General features: G+C 38.4%; 1 protein-coding gene across 3 annotated transcripts in view; it reads right to left on the bottom strand.

The window, feature by feature from the left end:
- AHI1 (Abelson helper integration site 1) overlaps positions 1 to 19,736 on the bottom strand; it is a 210,435-nt gene that overhangs the window by 21,324 nt on the left and 169,375 nt on the right. For 2 of the 3 annotated variants that reach the window (XR_014326800.1, XM_082856087.1), the window contains exon 24: positions 4,573 to 4,622. Coding sequence is in view for 1 of the 3 variants with exons in the window: in XM_082856087.1 (XP_082712213.1) it covers positions 4,573 to 4,622 (50 nt within the window). In the remaining 2 variants the exon portion in view is untranslated. Of the gene's footprint in view, positions 1 to 4,572; positions 4,623 to 19,736 lie in introns of those variants that run through there. The other variant, XR_014326801.1, reaches the window with a different exon arrangement.

The following is a 19,736-nucleotide window of genomic DNA, read 5'->3' as shown; positions in this document are numbered from 1 at the left end:
ACAAAAGGAAAAAGTAATATCATATCCTCACAGACTCTTCCAGAAAACTGAAGAGGAGGGAATTCTTCTTAAGAATGGCATTCCATGAAGCCAGCTTACTCTGATAGCAAAACCAGACTAAGACAGTACAAGAAAATAAAACTACAGACCCATATTTCTCTTGAACAAAATACAAACAACTCTAAATAGAATTTTAGCAAATCACGTCCACCAATTTATAAAAAGGATAACACGCCATGACAAAGTGGGGTTTATTCAAAGAATGAAAAGTTGGTTTAACATTTGAAAACCAATGTAACTTACCATATTAGCACATTTAAAAAGAAAAATCATATGATTATCTTAGTAGGTGCAGAACAAGCATTTGACAAAAATCCAACATCCATTCCTGATACAAACTCTCAGCAAACTAGGAAATGAAGGAATAAAGGGCATTTATTAAAAAACCTATGATGATGTACTTAGTGGTGAAAGACTGAATGCTTTCCCACTCACTTCCCTTCAGGACAAAAGAAGATAAGAATATATACTCTCATCATTTCTATTCAACATTGTACTGGAGGTTCTAGCCAGTGCAGTAAGGAGGGAGGGAGGAAAGGCATCCAGATTGGGAAAGAAGCAGCTAAACTGGCTTTTATATGTATGACTGTCTATATAGAAAACCTGGTGAAGTCTACCAAAAAGTTATTAAAACTAACAAGATAGTTTAGTAAGGTAGCATGATACGAGATCAACATACAACGATCAGTAGTATTCCCATAAATTAGCAACAAACAATTGCAAATTGAAATTGAAAAATAATACCATTTACCAATGAGATATGCAGGAATAAATCAGCCAAGTATGTGCAGGACTTATACGCTGAAAACTAACAATCAGTGTTGAGAGAAACTGAAGAAGGCCTAAATAAATGGAGAAATATTTCATGTTAATGAGGCAGATGACTGAATATTGTCGACATGTCAGTTCTCCCCAAACTTATCTTTGGATTCAAGGTAATACAAGTTGGGATTCCAGAAGCCTATGTTGTGGAAACCGAAAAACTTATTCTAAATTGATGAGGACATACAAAGGACCCTGAATAGTTAAATCGACTTTAAAAAAGGACAAGACTGGAGGACCAATAATACCTGATTCCAAGACATATTATAAAACTACAGTAATCAAGACCGTGTGTTACTGGTGTAAAGACAGAAGTAGATCAATGGATAAGAATATGTCCAGAAACAGACCTACCCTTATAATGACAATTGATTTTCAATGAAGGTGTAAAGACCATTCACTTGAGACATGGCTATTTTTTCAACAAATGATGCTAGAACAACTGGATATCCAAATGCAAACAAAACAAAACAGAATCCTCTGATCCAAACCTCACATCATATACAAAAATTAACACAAAACAGATCATAGACTTAAATATGAAACCAATTTGAATTATAAAACTTTTACAAGAAAACATAGGAGAAAGCCTTTGTAACTTTGGCAAAGGTTTCTTAGATACTATACTAAAGCATGACATATAAAAGAAAAAGATTGACAAATTGGACTTCATCAAAATAAAAAAAAGTTTGCTTTTCAAAAGCTACTGTTAAAAGAATGAAAAGGCGTAACAGAGACCGGGAGAAAATATCCGCAAAGCATGTATCTGATAAAGAACATATTTAGAATATATAAGGAACTCTGTGATGTCACACTCCTGACAATGGATAATTCTGATTTCAGAAAGGGCGGGGAATGGGAGGAGGAGAAAAAGGCTGAAAAGTGCATAATCAAAAGAAGAAATTTTAAAAAAAAGTTGCAAGTAATAGGGTACTTTAGGGGAAAAAGGTAAACTAATTTCTTCTCATGAAAAGAAGAAGAAATTGAAGAAGTCTGGAATAGGATTATTATAAAGATGGAAAAATATATAGTGGAGGAGAGATCGGATACTTGGAGTTAACACTTATGGCTGCACTACATTAAGAAGAGATTGCATTCATTCATTCATTCAGTTCACATATGAGTGTTCACAAATAAAGGCCTTTAATATTATTGACCATCTGAACTAACTTCTCTCTGACCAAACCTGTTAATGAAATCAAACATTCTATGTTTAAAAAAAAAACCCAACAAACTCAAGATAAAATATATTAGTAACTAGGGAACACTAATACTAATACTAATGGATTATGACATATTTGTAGAAGCTTCGTTACAAACTCTGACTTGGGCAGCAGATCATAACATCATAGGGGCATGGGATATAAAAGGTAAAAGTTTAAGACTTTTAAGTAAATGCCTTTAAATTAACCTATAAAAGTTTCTTCTTGGTATCTTTTTAAGATAAGAGAGTGTAGCTTTATTAAAATGTGTAAAAATTGTTTGCACAGAAGTGATTGACATTTCCGAAAAAAAAATTAAAAAGTATAAATGAGACAAGAAATTCAAGTGGAAAGTGGTGAGAGGCAGTCCTATGTGGCTCATTTACAAAGTTTGGTCAACCAACTAATGAGCAGATGTTAGTAACTGAATGGCAAGGCTGCAAAGAAACAAAAAAATTAGCCTCTATCCATTTACTTGGGTACAATGGACTCATTTAAGTAAATTAGAGAAATAAAGAAATGACATACTGGGCTATAGTATTTCCACCTTCAACTTGCCTACAGTTCTTAAGTCATGAGAAATGTATCTTAATTCATCCTTACTTCTAAGAAATTATAAGTACAGGGAAAGCCCAAAGGCTTTAGATGAACTTGAGCATTTAGACATATCTGAACTTCTCATGAAAATTTATTTTCAGAAGCTTCTTAAGCGCTCTATGTTCAAAAAGAGAAGCCAAGCTACCCTGACAGCCTTAGAAACAAGCTGGGATGGTTTTTGAGGCTTTTTTGAATTTTAATCTGGAGAGCATTATGTGGATCTCTCTGTCACCTGAAAATACGTATCCAAAGTAGTCAGAGTGACTACAGAACCTTTCATTCACATATTAGATAAAAGTTCTAAAAAATTTTATAAAAATGTTCGTAGAGAGGACTGTTCCCATAATGTATTAAAATATGGTCATTTTTGATTGTTGAAACAGAGTTTGCCCTCACTGATCCAGCGTATTTTTTTACGTGGGTGATCTGTCACTGAGTATACTCCTCAGAGCCAGTTATTATGTGATCAACTATTATGTAAAATTTCAATTGTTCAGAGATCGGAACTGAAAACATACCTGGCAGATATAACAAAAACAAAAAACTGAAAGACCTGGGATGTGTATTTGTGTCGTGTGATAGGCAGAGAGAAAGCATGGAAAGAACAGCAGATTGGGAAACACAGGATCTGTGTTCTGGTACTGGGTCTGCCTCTTACTACCTCCCTCAGATCATGGTTCTCCATGTGCAAAAGAGGGGTCAGAGCAGTGGTCTGCAGGGAAATGGGGAGACTCAAATGTGATAATGTGAGTGACTGTGCTCTGATATAATACAGGGCTATATATAATCACATAATCATCAATATAATTTTATCTCTCAAAAAGAAAGATTTTTTAAACTTACAAAAAGATGACATCTTACCAAGGAGCCTAATAACTCTGAATATAGTATAAAAAACAAACACACACACACCCTGGTAGTCTGAGAATCAGGAAACTTAGGTCTTGCTTGGTTCAAGCGCTGACATAAATGTGCCTTGTGACATTTGCACAAGGTCTTTCCTCTTAGTTTTCCTGAATGTAAAAACAGAGGGAATGTAGAATTTCTAAGGGATCTTCTAGGTCATGATTCTGTGACTCTTAAAAATACCATTTAAAAATTCTATTTGTCTTTCATCTGTAGAATGAAATATTATAAAATAATGCATGGTTTTATCTGATAATGCCTGTAAATTAGAGTGTCATGTAAATCAGAATTTCTGACCTGGAAGAGACATATTCTAAATGTCAAAGTGCATAGCAGGGTTAACAAATAAATATTGGGTTGGCCCAAAAGTTCATTCGGGTTTTTCTGTAAGACATTATGGAAACCCCTGAACTTTTTGGCCAACCCAATATTTTCCTGAAGGACATTCAGCAGGGATTCTCTGTGTGCACATGTGTGTAGGCATGCACCCAATGTGGGGACAGTGGCGGTGGGATGGGAGGGCACAGCAGACACCTGAGCTGTTCAAGGTTGCTACACTCATGTGATAGTTTGCTAGTGACGTGTGAATATGAAGTCAGGGCTTCAGATTATGTACAAAATCATCTGTAATGATAAAAATTGAGAAGTGCTTTGCAAAGGTTTTCGGTATTTTTTTTTTTGAGGTTTTCTATTTATGTTATTAAGTAATATAGCAAGTATCAAAAAAATACAAAAACTTCCTAGAGATCTTTTAAAATAAATACTTCAAAAATTGCTCATCTACCTTAGGCATTTCTAAGACATATACAATGATAATGTTTTGGGTATTAGCTTTTTTTCTTTAATGCCTCGAAATAGGCATTTCATAATTTTTTTTAGTGTGGTATTATGAAGAGGGAAATGGATAAATTGTCCTTAAAAAAAAAAACAAAAAAACCCCCAACTATTTATCACTGCAAATTATTTAGGAGGAAAAGCTGCTTACTGTGTCATAGACTCTGAGCCCGGTCTGAAATCCTGGGACTTGAATGACTGCTGGGAAAGAAGAACAAAGAGTAAATCACAAATCACAGAAGGCAACACAGGCAATATTCACACGCTGAAAACCCACCAACTAGATGAATGAGGAGAGAGCATGCCTGTTCTGAACACAAGTGTCTATCGGCATGTCTATCACAAGTGTCTATTCACGCCCATGGAAAACCAAGGAAACAGCTCTCCAGATTGGTTAAGCGCTCTTCATAAAGAAAGTGAGCTTTCAGGTGTGTGGCAAAAAGAGTCAGTTGTGAGTCAGCCTAAATTAATTCAGTAATACTATGTTATATTACTTAAGTTCTAAATTTACCTTTCAACACTGCATCTTTCCTTTGTAATCCTGTCAGTACACTGTATTTTCATGGTGTTACTCACTGAACTATGTGTAAGATTTTGAATCTGCAAGCTCTTTAAATCTTCTACAAAATTTGCTTAGTATGTCTGTTTTATTAATGGCACCTCCATAAGAAAATCAAATAAGCACTTTCAGCGGTGCCAGATTATACTCTGAGTGTTAGACGGTTCCTCTAGAGTTTGAACATTAATTCCAAATGAAAGGATACTGTGGAAAATGGTGGTTGACATGAGACAGTAGTTTAGAAATCAACTTAATCTTGCTATAAGACAGACTTGCAATTTTTTTTTTTTTACAGATAATTACATGTTATGGGAAGGATCTACTTAAAATTCACATAGAAAATATAAATCACTACTATGTTAAAGTTTTGAATTACATACAAATGAAAGAGATATACCATACCTACCTAATTAAAATTTTAAAACCCCAGAAAACAAAAAGCCAAAATGAACTGAAAGACAAGGAGTACAACTATCTCTTTCAGTCTTAACTTCTTTGAGTAACTACTGCTTTCCCAGTCTTATCTCTACTGAAACTTGTTTGCCTTTTTGGATTTCCTCCTTCACAATCAGATTTCAGCAAGATTTGGCACTGAGTCCCTTTAAACAAGTATTACTTTTCTTATCATAAAGATTTCAAGAGGATTTTGTACTTTTCTGGACCATAATTATGTAATATTATTGCTGGCTATAGACCTTTAAATCAAGCATGTAATGAAAACAACAGTTAAAGGGCAAGGAGACTTAGTGGCAAAACCTGAATGTGGTAGTAAGTGAGCCTATTTCAAAGAACAACAAAAGAACCAATCTCGGATTTTTCTCAACTATTTGAAGATGATCTGACTCATTTAAAATGTGTTTGGGGAAAAAAGTACAAACACATAGAGAATTTAAATTCAAGGACTAATGCAGACTGCAGAATAGTCTACCTGCCCTCAAATCCATAGAGCAAAAGAAAACCATCAAAACCTCTCAGAGAGCATCAACTGTAACTGAATTTCTTCAGTTTTTTTCCCCAGACTTATGAAATAAATTCCAAACACAGCCAACAGATTAAAGGTCAGATGCTTCTTTCACATGGTCTAAGTATTACTTCTTTCTCTTTGCCCAAGGCAAGAGCAACATCTTACCTTAAATACATGTATATACAGTCGGCCCTCAGTATCCAAGGGGGATTGGTTCCAGGACACTTCCACCTGCACAGATACCAAAATCTGCAGATGCTAAAGTGCCTCATATAATGGTGTAGTATTTGTATATAACCTAACAACCTCCTGTATACTTTAAATCATCTCTAGATTACTTATAATACCTAATACGATGTAAACGCTATGCTAATAGTTGTAAATACAATGTAAATGTTATGTAAATAGTTGCCAGCACGGCAAATTCAAGCTTTGCTTTTTGAAACTTTCTGGAATTTTTTTTCCAAATAATTTCGATCCCTGTTTGGTTGACTCTTTAGATGTGTAGCCCGTGGATAAGGAAGGCCAACTGTATATGAAATGTTGTAAAACTACTGGATTAAAAAAACCCAACATAATGGCTCTAATCAGAATATAAGTCTACTCCAGAGGTTGAGGGAAGGGAAGTCAGACTGAATTATACATCACTGTTACGTCAGCGTTACTTTTCCTTTCTTGTTGTGACCCTGACAAATGAGTAACAACATATTACTACATGCAGGTCTTACCAAACCTGCTTCTAGTAGTCTCTTCATATGAAATGGGTGCTGTGATGTCCTCAGAAAGTCTGTCTTAAGCAGGTTAAACATGGTTCCTGCCCTGTTTCCTACTGTATTACTGCATTACTGTAGCAGGCATATCCAAGTCCTTTTTCATGTTCAAATGCTATGTTCAAATGCTATGAATCACAAATTAGTAGGAGATCCACATTACAAAGTCTTGACACTGATTTATAAAAGGACACCACTTATTTCTTTAGGACCAATACGTCACTTCTCAACACCTTTACTCACTCATTCCTTGGTCTCAGCAGCAGCGCGCCATATGGGTATGGAGGCAGAAGGAGAGGGAAGAAGGAGGTGTCTCTGTGAGCTGTTTTGTTTCACTTTATCTTTAAACAAAAAAGCCCAAGGCTATGAGACAATCAGCCCATAAGCACCCTCACCCCCCATCAAGGCCAAGGAGTATGATTGCCCTTCTTGCCCTCTTGTCCACACACACCTCTCAGCTGTTTTGTGAATTTCATTTCCTCTTCATGGATACCCTTGATTTGGAGAGGAAGGGATGGAGAGAGGAAGATGAGCAAAGCAAAGGAGTTGAATGAAAGGATCAGAATCCGGAGACTCTTGCTTCCCAAACCCTCACAACTTCGTAGTGATACTTTTAAGTTTAGATGCAGTGAGACAAACATGAAAGGAATGATTAATGGAATGATTTTCAGTGCCTCCAGTGATTACATGGAGATTTACCAAGAAGAAACAACTCATAAATAACTTTGGAAAAGAGAAATGGGCCATGCAAACAACTCCCCCAAATATTTCTATAAACTTGAAGAATGAATGTAAAATTAAGTAAATGTTCAATCTATGTTTGTTGCAGCAGCACACCAGCTTTCAATAAGGCAAATTTATGATATACTAGAACTCGATTTTTAAAGCTATTTATATACCTCCTGATATCTACCTTTTCCAAAGAATTAATATCTGCAATTGTTTTATACCCACTTTGTAGGAATTTTTATTGAAAAGAAAAAAACCCAACAACGAGGGCTGTTGGTTAAATTCTAATCCTGGTTCTGTCATTAACTCTCTATGGCCTCAGTAAGCCACTTAACTTCTCTTGAGGTCTGATTTTCTTACTTGAAAATGTACAGGAGGTGCTTAGAATAAAAGCATGAACTATCATAGCACCATTCTTATATTTTACAGATGAGGAAATGGAGGCCCAGAGTCAGCAAGATTACAGAAGTAGCCTGAAGGTTACAATCCTGTTTTTCAAACTGGTTTAAAAGCAAAACTAGTTTTCAATATAATTTTGTTTGAAAGCCTCACATACAAACACTGAAAAGCAGAATTTCTCTAGGTGAAGCTACATTTGGTGGTCTGGCAAACCTGGCCTCCCCAGACCTACTCCACAGAGCCCTGAGGAACAGGGCTCTACAGAGGAGAGTTTACAAACCACTAGACTAGATAAGCTCTTTCAGGTTTTCTCTGTTGCTAAAATTATGTTTCTGGCAGCATAATTTTATGACTCTAAATATTCATACAAGTTTGCTGTTGATTCTTTGATTTTAGAATTTATTGTTGATTATTTGAGTTGTATTTGACGCTAAATCCTCCAATTATGCTTTTCCTTAAGGACAAAATATTCCTCTGCATTAAGATGCAGTTTCTATAAGTATATTAAAACAAAAAGTAAAGCCCTTCATCTTGATTCATGATTTGTAGTTTGGGATACTAATTATGCCAATTAAAAACGACAGCAACAATAAATACTTAACGGAAAGCCACTCTAGGGGCAAGGCACCGTGCTACGTGCCCTGGAGATACAAAGCTAAGTAGGCTCCGAGAGCTTCTACTCTAACAGGGGAAGGCGTGGAGACAACCTACAAGGCAGAGGGAGATCCACATTATGATAAAGGAAAAAAATGTGCAGATATAAAGGAACAGAAGTCTTGAATTGCAACTGGAGGCTTTTGAGAAGGATTCTCAGAAGAGGGAGCATTTAGCTGTCTCCTAAGGGATAAACTGAATTTCTGATAGTTGGCGTAGCACAAAAACTATACAGCTGGAGAAAACGGGGTAAGCAGAGGTTTGAGGTTTTGCGTCTGCAGGGCAGCATACTCGGGAGGGTGATTTGGGAGATGAGGAAAAGTGGGTCAGAACTTCTGTTCAATCTCTGAGGGATGAGAGCTAGATTAAAACCTAAGAGATTTGGACTTCAAAGACAAATACAGCATCAGCTAAGATGTCTGAACTGGTAAATCACGACTTGATTTCTATTTTAGGAAGGTACCTCTGGTAGGCAGGTAAACGGTGCAGTAAAGACTGGAGAATGGGAGCGTGGAGACCTCCACAGGTAGGGGCTGGGGGGCTGGTTCCAGCAATCTCCTTCCCAGGTTCCTCCCCCTCAGTGCACTCTTTAAAAAAGCTGGTGCTCCTTAATGTCTTCTACCCGTTAGTTCTGTACACTCCTCTGTTCCCGTGGATTCGACAGGTATGTTTATGCTAAAGACTTCCAAATCAATACCCAGAGCCTGGATCTCCAGTTTTCTTCAAAATGATTTGGCAATCGTTAGTTTTCAGCAAATCTTGTAAATATGGCCGTTTTTCTGAACATACACTTGGAACCATCCATCTTCATCAGAACTACCTCGCAAGCCTGAGTTCTCAGCAAATCTCTCCCGAGCCCCCTGGCTGCTGCACAGGTGCTACACACAGCGCATCTTACGCTGAAGTGCCCTTCTGCTTTTACACACTGATGGTCACGTTAGAAACCTAGGTTGCTCCTTTTCCTTCACATGGATTTCCTCACCAAACCCTACTTTCGCATTATGGCTGGCTTGGATTGCTGCAACCGCCTCTCCTGGTCTTATTTCACTGCTTTTTTTGTTTTTTCCCCCTTCTCAGAGCTTAGAGAATGAGCTTTTGAAACAACTGATTTGATCATGCCATCCTCCATGTTTTAAATCCTCCAGTGGCTCCCCAGTATCTTCAGGATCAAATCCAGCTCCTTAACATGCCATACAAGGATCTTCTTGATCCCATCTCCTCGTTGAGGTTCAGCTTTCTCTCTTTTTAACTTTGCAGCCTAGGCTCCAGCCATGATGAAATATTTGTGGTGGCCTGTGTGCCATGTCTTCATATTTGTTCAGTCTGCCTGGAATGCTCTTCCTCCCATAAAACTCAATTTAGAAATCAACCCCTCTGGAAAGCCTTTCCTGACCTCATTAAGCTTGGGTCAGGGGCCACTTCCATTTGCTCCCCTGCATTTCATATAGAACTCTACCAAAACAGACTTTTATGCTGTAAAACCCCCGATATTTGACTGTTCTTTCAAGAGAGAAGTCCTTAAAGGTGAAGGTAGATGATGATTCCATAACACACTGGAGTAGAGAAGAAAAAAATTGGGCTTTTAAAAATTGATTTGGTTTTGGGCACACTGGACCAGAGATTCCAGAATGACACCTTCGTGAACGTGGAAATTTCTAGTAGGCGGTTAGAAATACACTTGGGGAATTCAGAACAGGAGCCGAAGTTACAGATGTAGACTTTGATACATCTGAAATACCAAAGTAATATTTGAAATGATAGGGGTAGAGGATAATCCAGAAAAAAGTGCTAGAGAAAAATAAAAGACATACAGCATGTAGCTTGTAGAAGGCTGGTATTACAGTGGCAGGCAAAGCCAGAGAACGAGAGAGAAACAGGAGAGGTAAGCGCACTGTTACAAACATTAAGGAAACAGAAAAAAGCAGGGGTGTTAATGACCCAGAAAGCTGGCATACGGAGGATTTTTTTACACGGTCTGTAAACTGCTGGAAACAGTCCCTCCCTCCATCGTGTGCTTTATCCCTTATCCCTTCCCCTGTGACCAGCTGGTTTTTCAGTTTCTCTGATGAGCACTTCTAGCTACTTGAGGGCTTCTGCACAAGCTGTTTCTAATGCCTCAAATGTATCCTCCTGCCCCCCACCCCCTTACAAAAACTACCCCATCCACTTCTCACCACAAGGCCTCACAGCTTCCCTTCACTGTCCTTTCACTGCTTATGTTTTAGTTTTATGACTCATTAATTACAGTTATTTTCACTCATTAGGCTGTAAGTTCCGTAAGTGGAGGGACTATTTCTGTTTAATTCACCATTACACCATCCAGACAACATTCTATCACAGTGCCTGGAAAAAAAATATATATGTGTTAAATGAATAAACTATAAAGACACCAAAGGGGTGGAGGAGTGAGGATGCAGACCATTGGTTGAGTGAGGCTAGAAAAATGTGGGAGGGGAAAATGACCAAAAATACAAGTGGAGAGGTCGGCCATAGACAGGAGGGCACTTCTTTCTATGATCTGAAAGCAGCTGGAGAAGGAAGGGGAAGTAACAGAAATACAGAGAAAGCAGGGAGACAAAGTCAGCCTGGAGTAGGAGGTTACGTGGACCTTACCGTGACCAGGCACTGTAAAGCATGGGGTAGGGAGTCAGTCAGGAAGAACAAAAAGATGATCAAGACCACGGGTCTCACTGAGGCTGGGAACCACAAGTAAGACACAGAGACAACCACCACAATTCTATGCTTTTCTTTAGCAATGATGAATTCCAGAGTAGAAGTGAGAGAAATGGACAACTGGTTTACCCCCAGACCTGGGGACTGGTAAGACCTGTATGCCAAGTCACACCAAGTGCCATATGTATACGACATCAAAGTGCTAAATAAGTGCTGCTTCCATGCATTTATTTCCTGGTGATCTAAGTGAGCTGGTTTGGGGAGAGTGAAAACTGATGGCAGATAACCAAGAAGGCAGGAAACATCAGAATGCCACCACTCCCCCTTCTTAAAAAAGATTTCTGCAAACTAAAGAATCATTTGGGTCACCCACCGCCTCTTTTGGGACTGGACTATTGCCTAGTGATGGGCGATAAGGGAAGGAAACTGGAGAGACTGAAGGAGACGTGGCAATTTTACCAAGCCCACTGCAGCCCTCTGCACACTGTTGACCATCTGCCCGTGAGCAACACCATCACTGCTGACGTTCGACAGGGTCAGGTCTCATTTGGAAGGTTAATACACACCTTAGTACAGCTGCTCCTATTTCTTTGCCTGATCCTTCCTTCATTCAATAAACGTTTACTGAATACCTGCTTTGTGCCTGATGCTGGGGATTCAATTTTAAACGAGACACAGTCTCTGCCTTAAAGAAGTTATGGCCCTTTTATTCCATCCAAAGACAAAGAAAGGAACTGAAGAAAAAAGTCGTGGGCTTCCCTGGTGGCGCAGTGGTTGAGAGTCTGCCTGCCAATGAAGGCGACACGGGTTCGTGCCCCGGTCCGGGAAGATCCTATGTGCCACGGAGCGGCTGGGCCTGTGAGCCATGGCTGCTGAGCCTGCACGTCCGGAGCCTGTGCTCCATAACGGGAGAGGCCACAACAGTGAGAGGCTCGCGTACCGCAAAAAAAAAAAAGTCGTATGCATGAGCCATGCTAGGAATAGTAGGTTACACTTTTGATCCAATTTCCTATGCCTGACCTTTTCCTTCTTCATCTTTACTATAAAGACTTACAGGTTTTATAAAACGACTGTGTACTTTTAGTAGTTTCAAAATACAGCTAATCCTCATTATTTGTGGATTTCCTATTTGCAAATTTGCCTACTCACTAAAATTTACTTGTAACCCCCAAATCAACACGTGTGGTGCTGTCACAGTTGAATACATGCACTGGCGCAGAGTGGTGACACATCTGAGCTGCCCAATGCACATATTCCCAGCTGAGGGAGGAACGTTAGTACCTCCCAATGTCTTGCAATGTTTCTCATGCTCCGTCTTATTGTTTCAGCTCTCATACAGTAAACAAGTGTCCTTTTTATGATCTTTTTAGTGCCATGTTTTTCACATTTTTGTGCTCTTTGTTGGTGATTTTGCTGTTTAAAATGGTCCCTAAGCATAGTGTTGCAGTGTTGTCTAGTGTGACTAAGTACAAGAGGGCTGAGGTGCCTGCCCCTCAGATAAAGTATGTGTACTAGTTAAGCTTTGTTTAGGTGCAAGTGACAGTACATGAGTTCAATTTTAATGACTCAACTGTATTAAATTAAGTGTCTTTAGACAGACATACACGTAAAACAAGGTTATGTATTGATTGGTTGATGAAAATCTTGTGACCAGAGGCTCTCAAGAACCTAATCCTGCATTTCCTCTAGGAGCATTGGTTTAGAATTCACTAATTCAGTGTTCATGGTGGATTTATAAACATAATTACTGTAAATGACTAAAATTGACTGTGTATTTTTAGGCATGGCTTCTATGCATCCACCATATTACTATTTTACTGTTCTTACTTGCTACCTTTCCTAATCTTATTCCTTGACAAATCTATGAAGTTTTGGGGAGCTCTGTCTCAATCAAATTGTAATCATTCATAGAGAATATCCTACACGTCCAGTACTAAGGTGGGAACTCTGGGGGGAATACGAATGTTGGAAAGTTGATTCCTGTTGGTTTCACATGGCTGTGTGTAATGGCTTATAGACTCATATTTAGTCAGGTCAATTGGAAGTTTATAGCCTGAGATCAAAGGGACTGAAGTAGATATGTTATTCCTTTGATGAGGCTGGAAGAACATTCTCTAGCAAAATTCCGTAGCTCTGTGTCTACAAAGGAGCTTTCACAAATATAAAGGAGTATCTCCCAAAGAGTAGCACGTTTAGGGTAGAGTCTGGGAACTGATATTTTCACACAAGTGCCCAAGGTGATTCTAAGGCCTAGCTGTTTGAGAACTCCTACTCTGGCATATAACAAACCAATAAGCTGTGGGGGTTGGAGAGCTCAGGACTGATTCCTGATCTCTGTGTGTGAAGCTGACTTTGCTTAGTAGCTGGTAAGCATGGAATGGTGTGGTCCCTGTCCACTCCTCCCATTCCTGCCTTCTCCCCTTCCTCTGGTTTGAATCTCAATTCTTACCAGCACTATCCATCAAGGATTTCAAATTCCCTCCCAACAAACAACATTAAACAGACACAGTAACTCTCAGGCTCATAATTTATGGAGGGCAAATATATGTATAGGAGAAGTTCAAGATGGCGGAGGAGTAAGACGTGGAGATCACCTTCCTCTCCACAAATACATCAAAAATACGTCTACATGTGGAACAGCTCCTACAGAACACCTACTGAACACTGGCAGAAGACCTCAGACTTCCCAAAAGGCAAGAAACTCCCAACGCGCCTGGCCATGTGGCTGACAGAGTCTTGGTGCTCCAGCCAGGTGTCAGGCCTGAACCTCTGAGGTGGGAGAGCCAAGCTTGGGATATTGGTCTACCAGAGACCACCGGGCCCCGCGTAATATCACATGGCAAAAGCTCTCTCTGAGATCTCCACCTCAATGCTAAGACCCAGCTCCACTCAACGCCCAGCAAGCTACAGTGCTGGACACCTTATGCCAAACAACTAGCAAGACAGGAACACAATGCCACCCATTAGCAGAGAGGCTGCCTAAAATCATAATAAGGCAACAGACAACCCGAAACACACCACCGGATGTGGTCCTGCCCACCAGAAAGACAAGATCCAGCCTCACCCACCAGAACACAGGCGCTAGTCCCCTCCACCAGGAAGCCTACACAACCCACAGAACCAACCTTAGCCCCTGGGGACAGACAGCAAAACCAATGGGAACTACGAACCTGCAGCCTGAGAAAAGGAGACCCCAAACACAGTAAGTTAAGCAAAATGAGAAGACAGAGAAATACACAGCAGGTGAAGGAGCAAGGTAAAAACCCACCAAACCAAACAAATGAAGAGGAAATAGGCAGTCTACCTGAAAAAGAATGCAGAGTAATGATAGTAAAGATGATGAAAAATCTTGCAAATAGAATGGAGAAAATACAAGAAATGTTTAACAGGGACCTAGAAGAACTAAAGAGCAAATAAACAATGATGAACAACACAATAAAAGAAATTAAAAATTCTCTAGAAGGAATCCATAGCAGAATAACTGAGGCAGAAGAACAGATAAATGACCAGGTAGATAAAACAGTGGAAATAACTACCGCAGAGCAGAATAAAGAAAAAAGAATGAAAAGAACTGAGGACAGTCTCAGAGACCTCTGGGACAATATTAAACACAACAACAGTTGAATTATAGGGGTTCCAGAAGAAGAAGAGAAAAAAAAAAGGAACTGAGAAAATATTTGAAGAGATTATAGTTGATAACGTCCCTAATATGGGAAAGGAAATAGTCAATCAAGCCCAGGAAGCACAGAGAGGCCTATACAGGATAAATCCAAGGAAAATCACACCAAGACACATATTAACCAAACGATCAAAAACTTAAATACAAAGAAAAAATATTAAAAACAGCAAGGGAAAAGCAACAACTAACATACAAGGGAATCCCCATAAGGTTAACAGCTGCTCTTTCAGCAGAAACTCTGCAAGCCAGAAGGGAGTGGCAGGACATATTTAAAGTGATGAAAGGCAAAAACGTACAACCAAGATTACTCTACACAGCAAGGATCTCATTCAGATTAGACGGAGAAATTAAAACCTTTACAGGCAAGCAAAAGTGAAGAGAATTCAGCACCACCAAACCAGCTTTACAACAAATGCTAAAGGAACTGCTCTAGGCAGGAAACACAAGAGAAGGAACAGACCTACAAAAATAAACCCCAAACAATTAAGAAAATGGTAATGGGAACAAACATATCGATAATTACCTTAACTGTAAATGGATTAAATGCTCCAACCAAAAGACATAGACTGGCTGAATGGTTACAAAAACAAGACCCGTATATATGTTGTCTACAAGAGACCCACTTCAGACCTAGAGACACATACAGACTGAAAGTGAGGGCACAGAAAAAGATATTCCATGCAACTGGAAATCGAAAGAAAACTGGAGTAGCAATTCTCGTATCAGACAAAATAGACTTTAAAACAAAGACTATTACAAGAGAAGAGAAGGATACTACATAATGATCAAGGGATCAATCCAAGAAGAAGATATAACAATTGTAAATATTTATGCACCCAACATAGGAGCACCTCAATACATAAGGCAAATGCTAACAGCCATAAAAGGGGAAATCGACAGTAACACAATCATAGTAGGGGACTTTAACACCCCACTTTCACCAATGGACAGATCATCCAAAATGAAAATAAATAAGGAAACACAAGCTTTAAATGATACATTAAACAAGATGGACTTAACTGATATTTATAGGACATTCCATCCAAAAACAACAGAATACACATTCTTCTCAAGTGCTCATGGAACATTCTCCAGGATAGATCATATCTTGGGTCACAAATCAAGCTTTGGCAAATTTAAGAAAACTGAAATCATATCAAGTATCTTTTCTAACCACAACGCTATGAGACTGGGTATCAATTACAGGAAAAAATCTGTAAGAAATACAAACACATGGAAGCGAAACAACACACTGCTTAATAACCAAGAGATCACTGAAGAGATCAAAGAGGAAATCAAAAAATACCTAGAAACAAACGACAATGAAAACATGATGACCCAAAACCTATGGGATGCAGCAAAAGCAGTACTAAGAGGGAAGTTTATAGCAATACAATCCTACCTTAAGAAACAAGAAACATTTCAAATAAACAACCTAACCTTACACCTAAAGCAATTACAGAAAGAAGAACAAAAAACCCCCAAAGTTAGCAGAAGGAAAGAAATCATAAAGATCAGATCGGAAATAAAAGAAATGAAAGAAACGATAGCAAAGATCAATAAAACTAAAAGCTGGTTCTTTGAGAAGATAAACAAAATTGATAAGCCATTAGCCAGACTCATCAAGAAAAAAAGGGAGAAGATTCAAATCAACAGAATTAGAAATGAGAAAGGAGGAGTAACAGGTGAGACTGCAGAAATACAAAGGATCATGAGGGATTACTACAAGCAACTATATGCCAATAAAATGGACAACCTGGAAGAAATGGACAAACTCTTAGAAATGCACAACGTTCTGAGACTGAACCAGGAAGAAATTGAAAATATGAACAGACAAATCACAAGCACTGAAATTGAAAATATGATTAAAAATCTTCCAACGAACAAAAGCCCAGGACCAGATGGCTTCATAGGCGAATTCTATCAAATATTTAGAGAAGACCTAACACCTAACCTTCTCAAACTCTTCCAAAATATAGCAGAGACAGGAACACTCCGAAACTCATTCTACGAGGCCACCATCACTCTGATACCAAATCCAGACAAAGATGTCACAAAGAAAGAAAACTACAGGCTAATATCACTGATGAACATAGATGCAAAAATCCTCCACAAAGTACTAGCAAACACAATCCAAAAGCACATTAAAAGGATCACACATTATGATCAAGGGGGGTTTATCCCTGGAATGCAAGGATTCTTCAATATATGCAAATCAATCAACGTGATACACCATATTAACAAATTGAAGGAGAAAAAGCATATGATCATCTCAATAGATGCAGAGAAAGCTTTCGACAAAATTCAACACCCATTTATGATAAAAACCCTCCAGAAAGTAGGCATAGAGGGAACTTTCCTCAACATAATAAAGGCCATGTACGACAAACCCACAGTCAACATCATTCTCAATGGTGAAAACCTGAAACCATTTCCACTAAGATCAGGAACAAGACAAGGTTGCCCACTCTCACCACTGCAATTCAACGTAGTTTTGGAAGTTTCAGCCACAGCAATTAGAGAAGAAAAAGAAATAAAAGGAATCCAAATTGGAAAAGAAGAAATAAAGCTGTCACTGTTTGCAGATGACATGATACTATATGTAGAGAATCCTAAAGATGCTACCAGAAAACTACTAGAGCTAATCAATGAATTTGGTAAAGTAGCAGGATACAAAATTAATGCACAGAAGTCTCTTGCATTCCTATAAAATAATGATGAAAAATCTGAAAGTGAAATTAAGAAAACACTCCCATTTACCATTGTAACAAAAAGAATAAAATATCTAGGAATAAACTTACCTAAGGAGACAAAAGACCTGTATGCAGAAAATTATAAGACACTGATGAAAGAATTTAAAGATGACACAAATAGATGGAGAGTTATACCATGTTCTTGGATTGGAAGAATCAACATTGTGAAAATGACTCTACTACCCAAAGCAATCTACAGATTCATGCAATCCCTATCAAACTACCACTGGCATTTTTCACAGAACTAGAACAAAAAATTTCACAATTTATATGGAAACACAAAAGACCTCGAATAGCCAAAGAAATCTTGAGAAAGAAAAACGGAGCTGGAGGAATCAGGCTCCCTGATTTCAGACTATACTACAAAGCTACAGTAATCAAGACAGTATGGTACTGGCACACAAACAGAATTACAGATCAATGGAACAGGATAGAAAGCCCAGAGATAAACCCACACACATATGGTCACCTTATCTTTGATAAAGGAAGCAAGAATATACAGTGGAGAAAAGACAGCCTCTTCAATAAGTGGTGCTGGGAAAACTGGACAGCTACATGTCAAAGAATGAAATTAGAACTCTCCCTAACACCATACACAAAAATAAACTCGAAACAGAATGTAAGGCCAGACACCATCAAACTCTTAGACGAAAACATAGGTAGAACACTCTATGACATAAATCACAGCAAGATCCTTTTAGACCCGTCTGCTAGAGACATGGAAATAAAAACAAAAATAAACAAATGGGACCTAATGAAACTTAAAAGCTTTCGCACAGCAAAGGAAACCATAAAGAAGACGAAAAGACAACCCTCAGAATGGGAGAAAATATTTGCAAATGAAGCAACTGACAAAGGATTAATCTCCAAAATTTACAAGCACCTCAATATCAAAAACCAAAGAACCCAGTCCAAAAATGGGCAGAAGACTTAAATAGACATTTCTCCAAAGAAGATACACAGATTGCCAGCAAACCCATGAAAGAATGCTCAATATCATTAATCATTAGAGAAATGCAAATCAAAACTACAATGAGGTACCATCTCACACTGGTCAGAATGGCCATCATCAAAAAATCTACAAACAATAAATGTGGAGAAAAGGGAACCCTCGTGCACTGTTGGTGGGAATGTAAATTGATACAGCCACCATGGAGAACAGTATGGAGGTTCCTTAAAAAACTAAAAATAGAACTACCATGAGACCCAGCAATCCCACTCCTGGGCATAAACCCTGAGAAAACCATAATTCAAAAAGAGTCATGTACCAAAATGTTCATTGCAGTTCTATTTACAATAGCCAGGACATGGAAGCAACCTAAGTGTCCATCGACAGATGAATGGATAAAGAAAATGTGGCATATATATACAATGGAATATCACTCAGCCATAAAAAGGTATGAAACTGAGTTATTTGTAGTGAGGTGGATGGACCTAGAGACTGTCATACAGAGTGAAGTAAGTCAGAAAGAGAAAAGCAAATACTGTATGCTAACGCATATATATGGAATCTAAAAGAAAAAAACAAAAAAAGGTCATGAAGAACATAGGGGCAAGATGGGAATAAAGACGCAGAACTACTAGAGAATGGCGTTGAGGATATGGGGAGGGGGAAGGGTACGCTGGGACAAAGTGAGAGAGTGGCATGGACATATATACACTACCAAATGTAAAACAGACAGCTAGTGGGAAGCAGCCACATAGCACCGGGAGATCAGCTCGGTGCTTTGCGACCACCTAGAGGGGTGGGATAGGGAGGGTGGGTGGAAGGAAGATGCAAGAGGGAAGAGATATCGGGACATATGTATATGTATAACTAATTCACTTTGTTATAAAGCAGAAACTAACACACCATTGTAAAGCAATTACACTCCGATAAAGATGTTAAAAAAAAAGCAAACAAAATACAATAAAACATGAAATTTTATTTCATAACTTAGATATTTGGGCATATAATTACTTTCATGACCAGTTTAAGTCATATAGTCTTCCGTGTTTTATGTCTCTACAATAAAAAACTAAATCAAACTAAATCAACCAAAAAAAAAATGTGACCCATATACTAAGATTGTTCATATGGAAAAATTCAATTTGAAATGTAATATAGACCTATGCCTGCCAGTGAGTTTAAGGAC

Source organism: Leucopleurus acutus (genome assembly GCF_964270905.1).
Source record: "Leucopleurus acutus genome assembly, chromosome: 15".
In the NCBI taxonomy this organism is placed as follows: domain Eukaryota; kingdom Metazoa; phylum Chordata; class Mammalia; order Artiodactyla; family Delphinidae; genus Leucopleurus; species Leucopleurus acutus.
The sequence above is the reverse complement of the archived record's forward strand: the minus strand, read 5'-3'. Positions and strand labels throughout refer to the sequence as shown.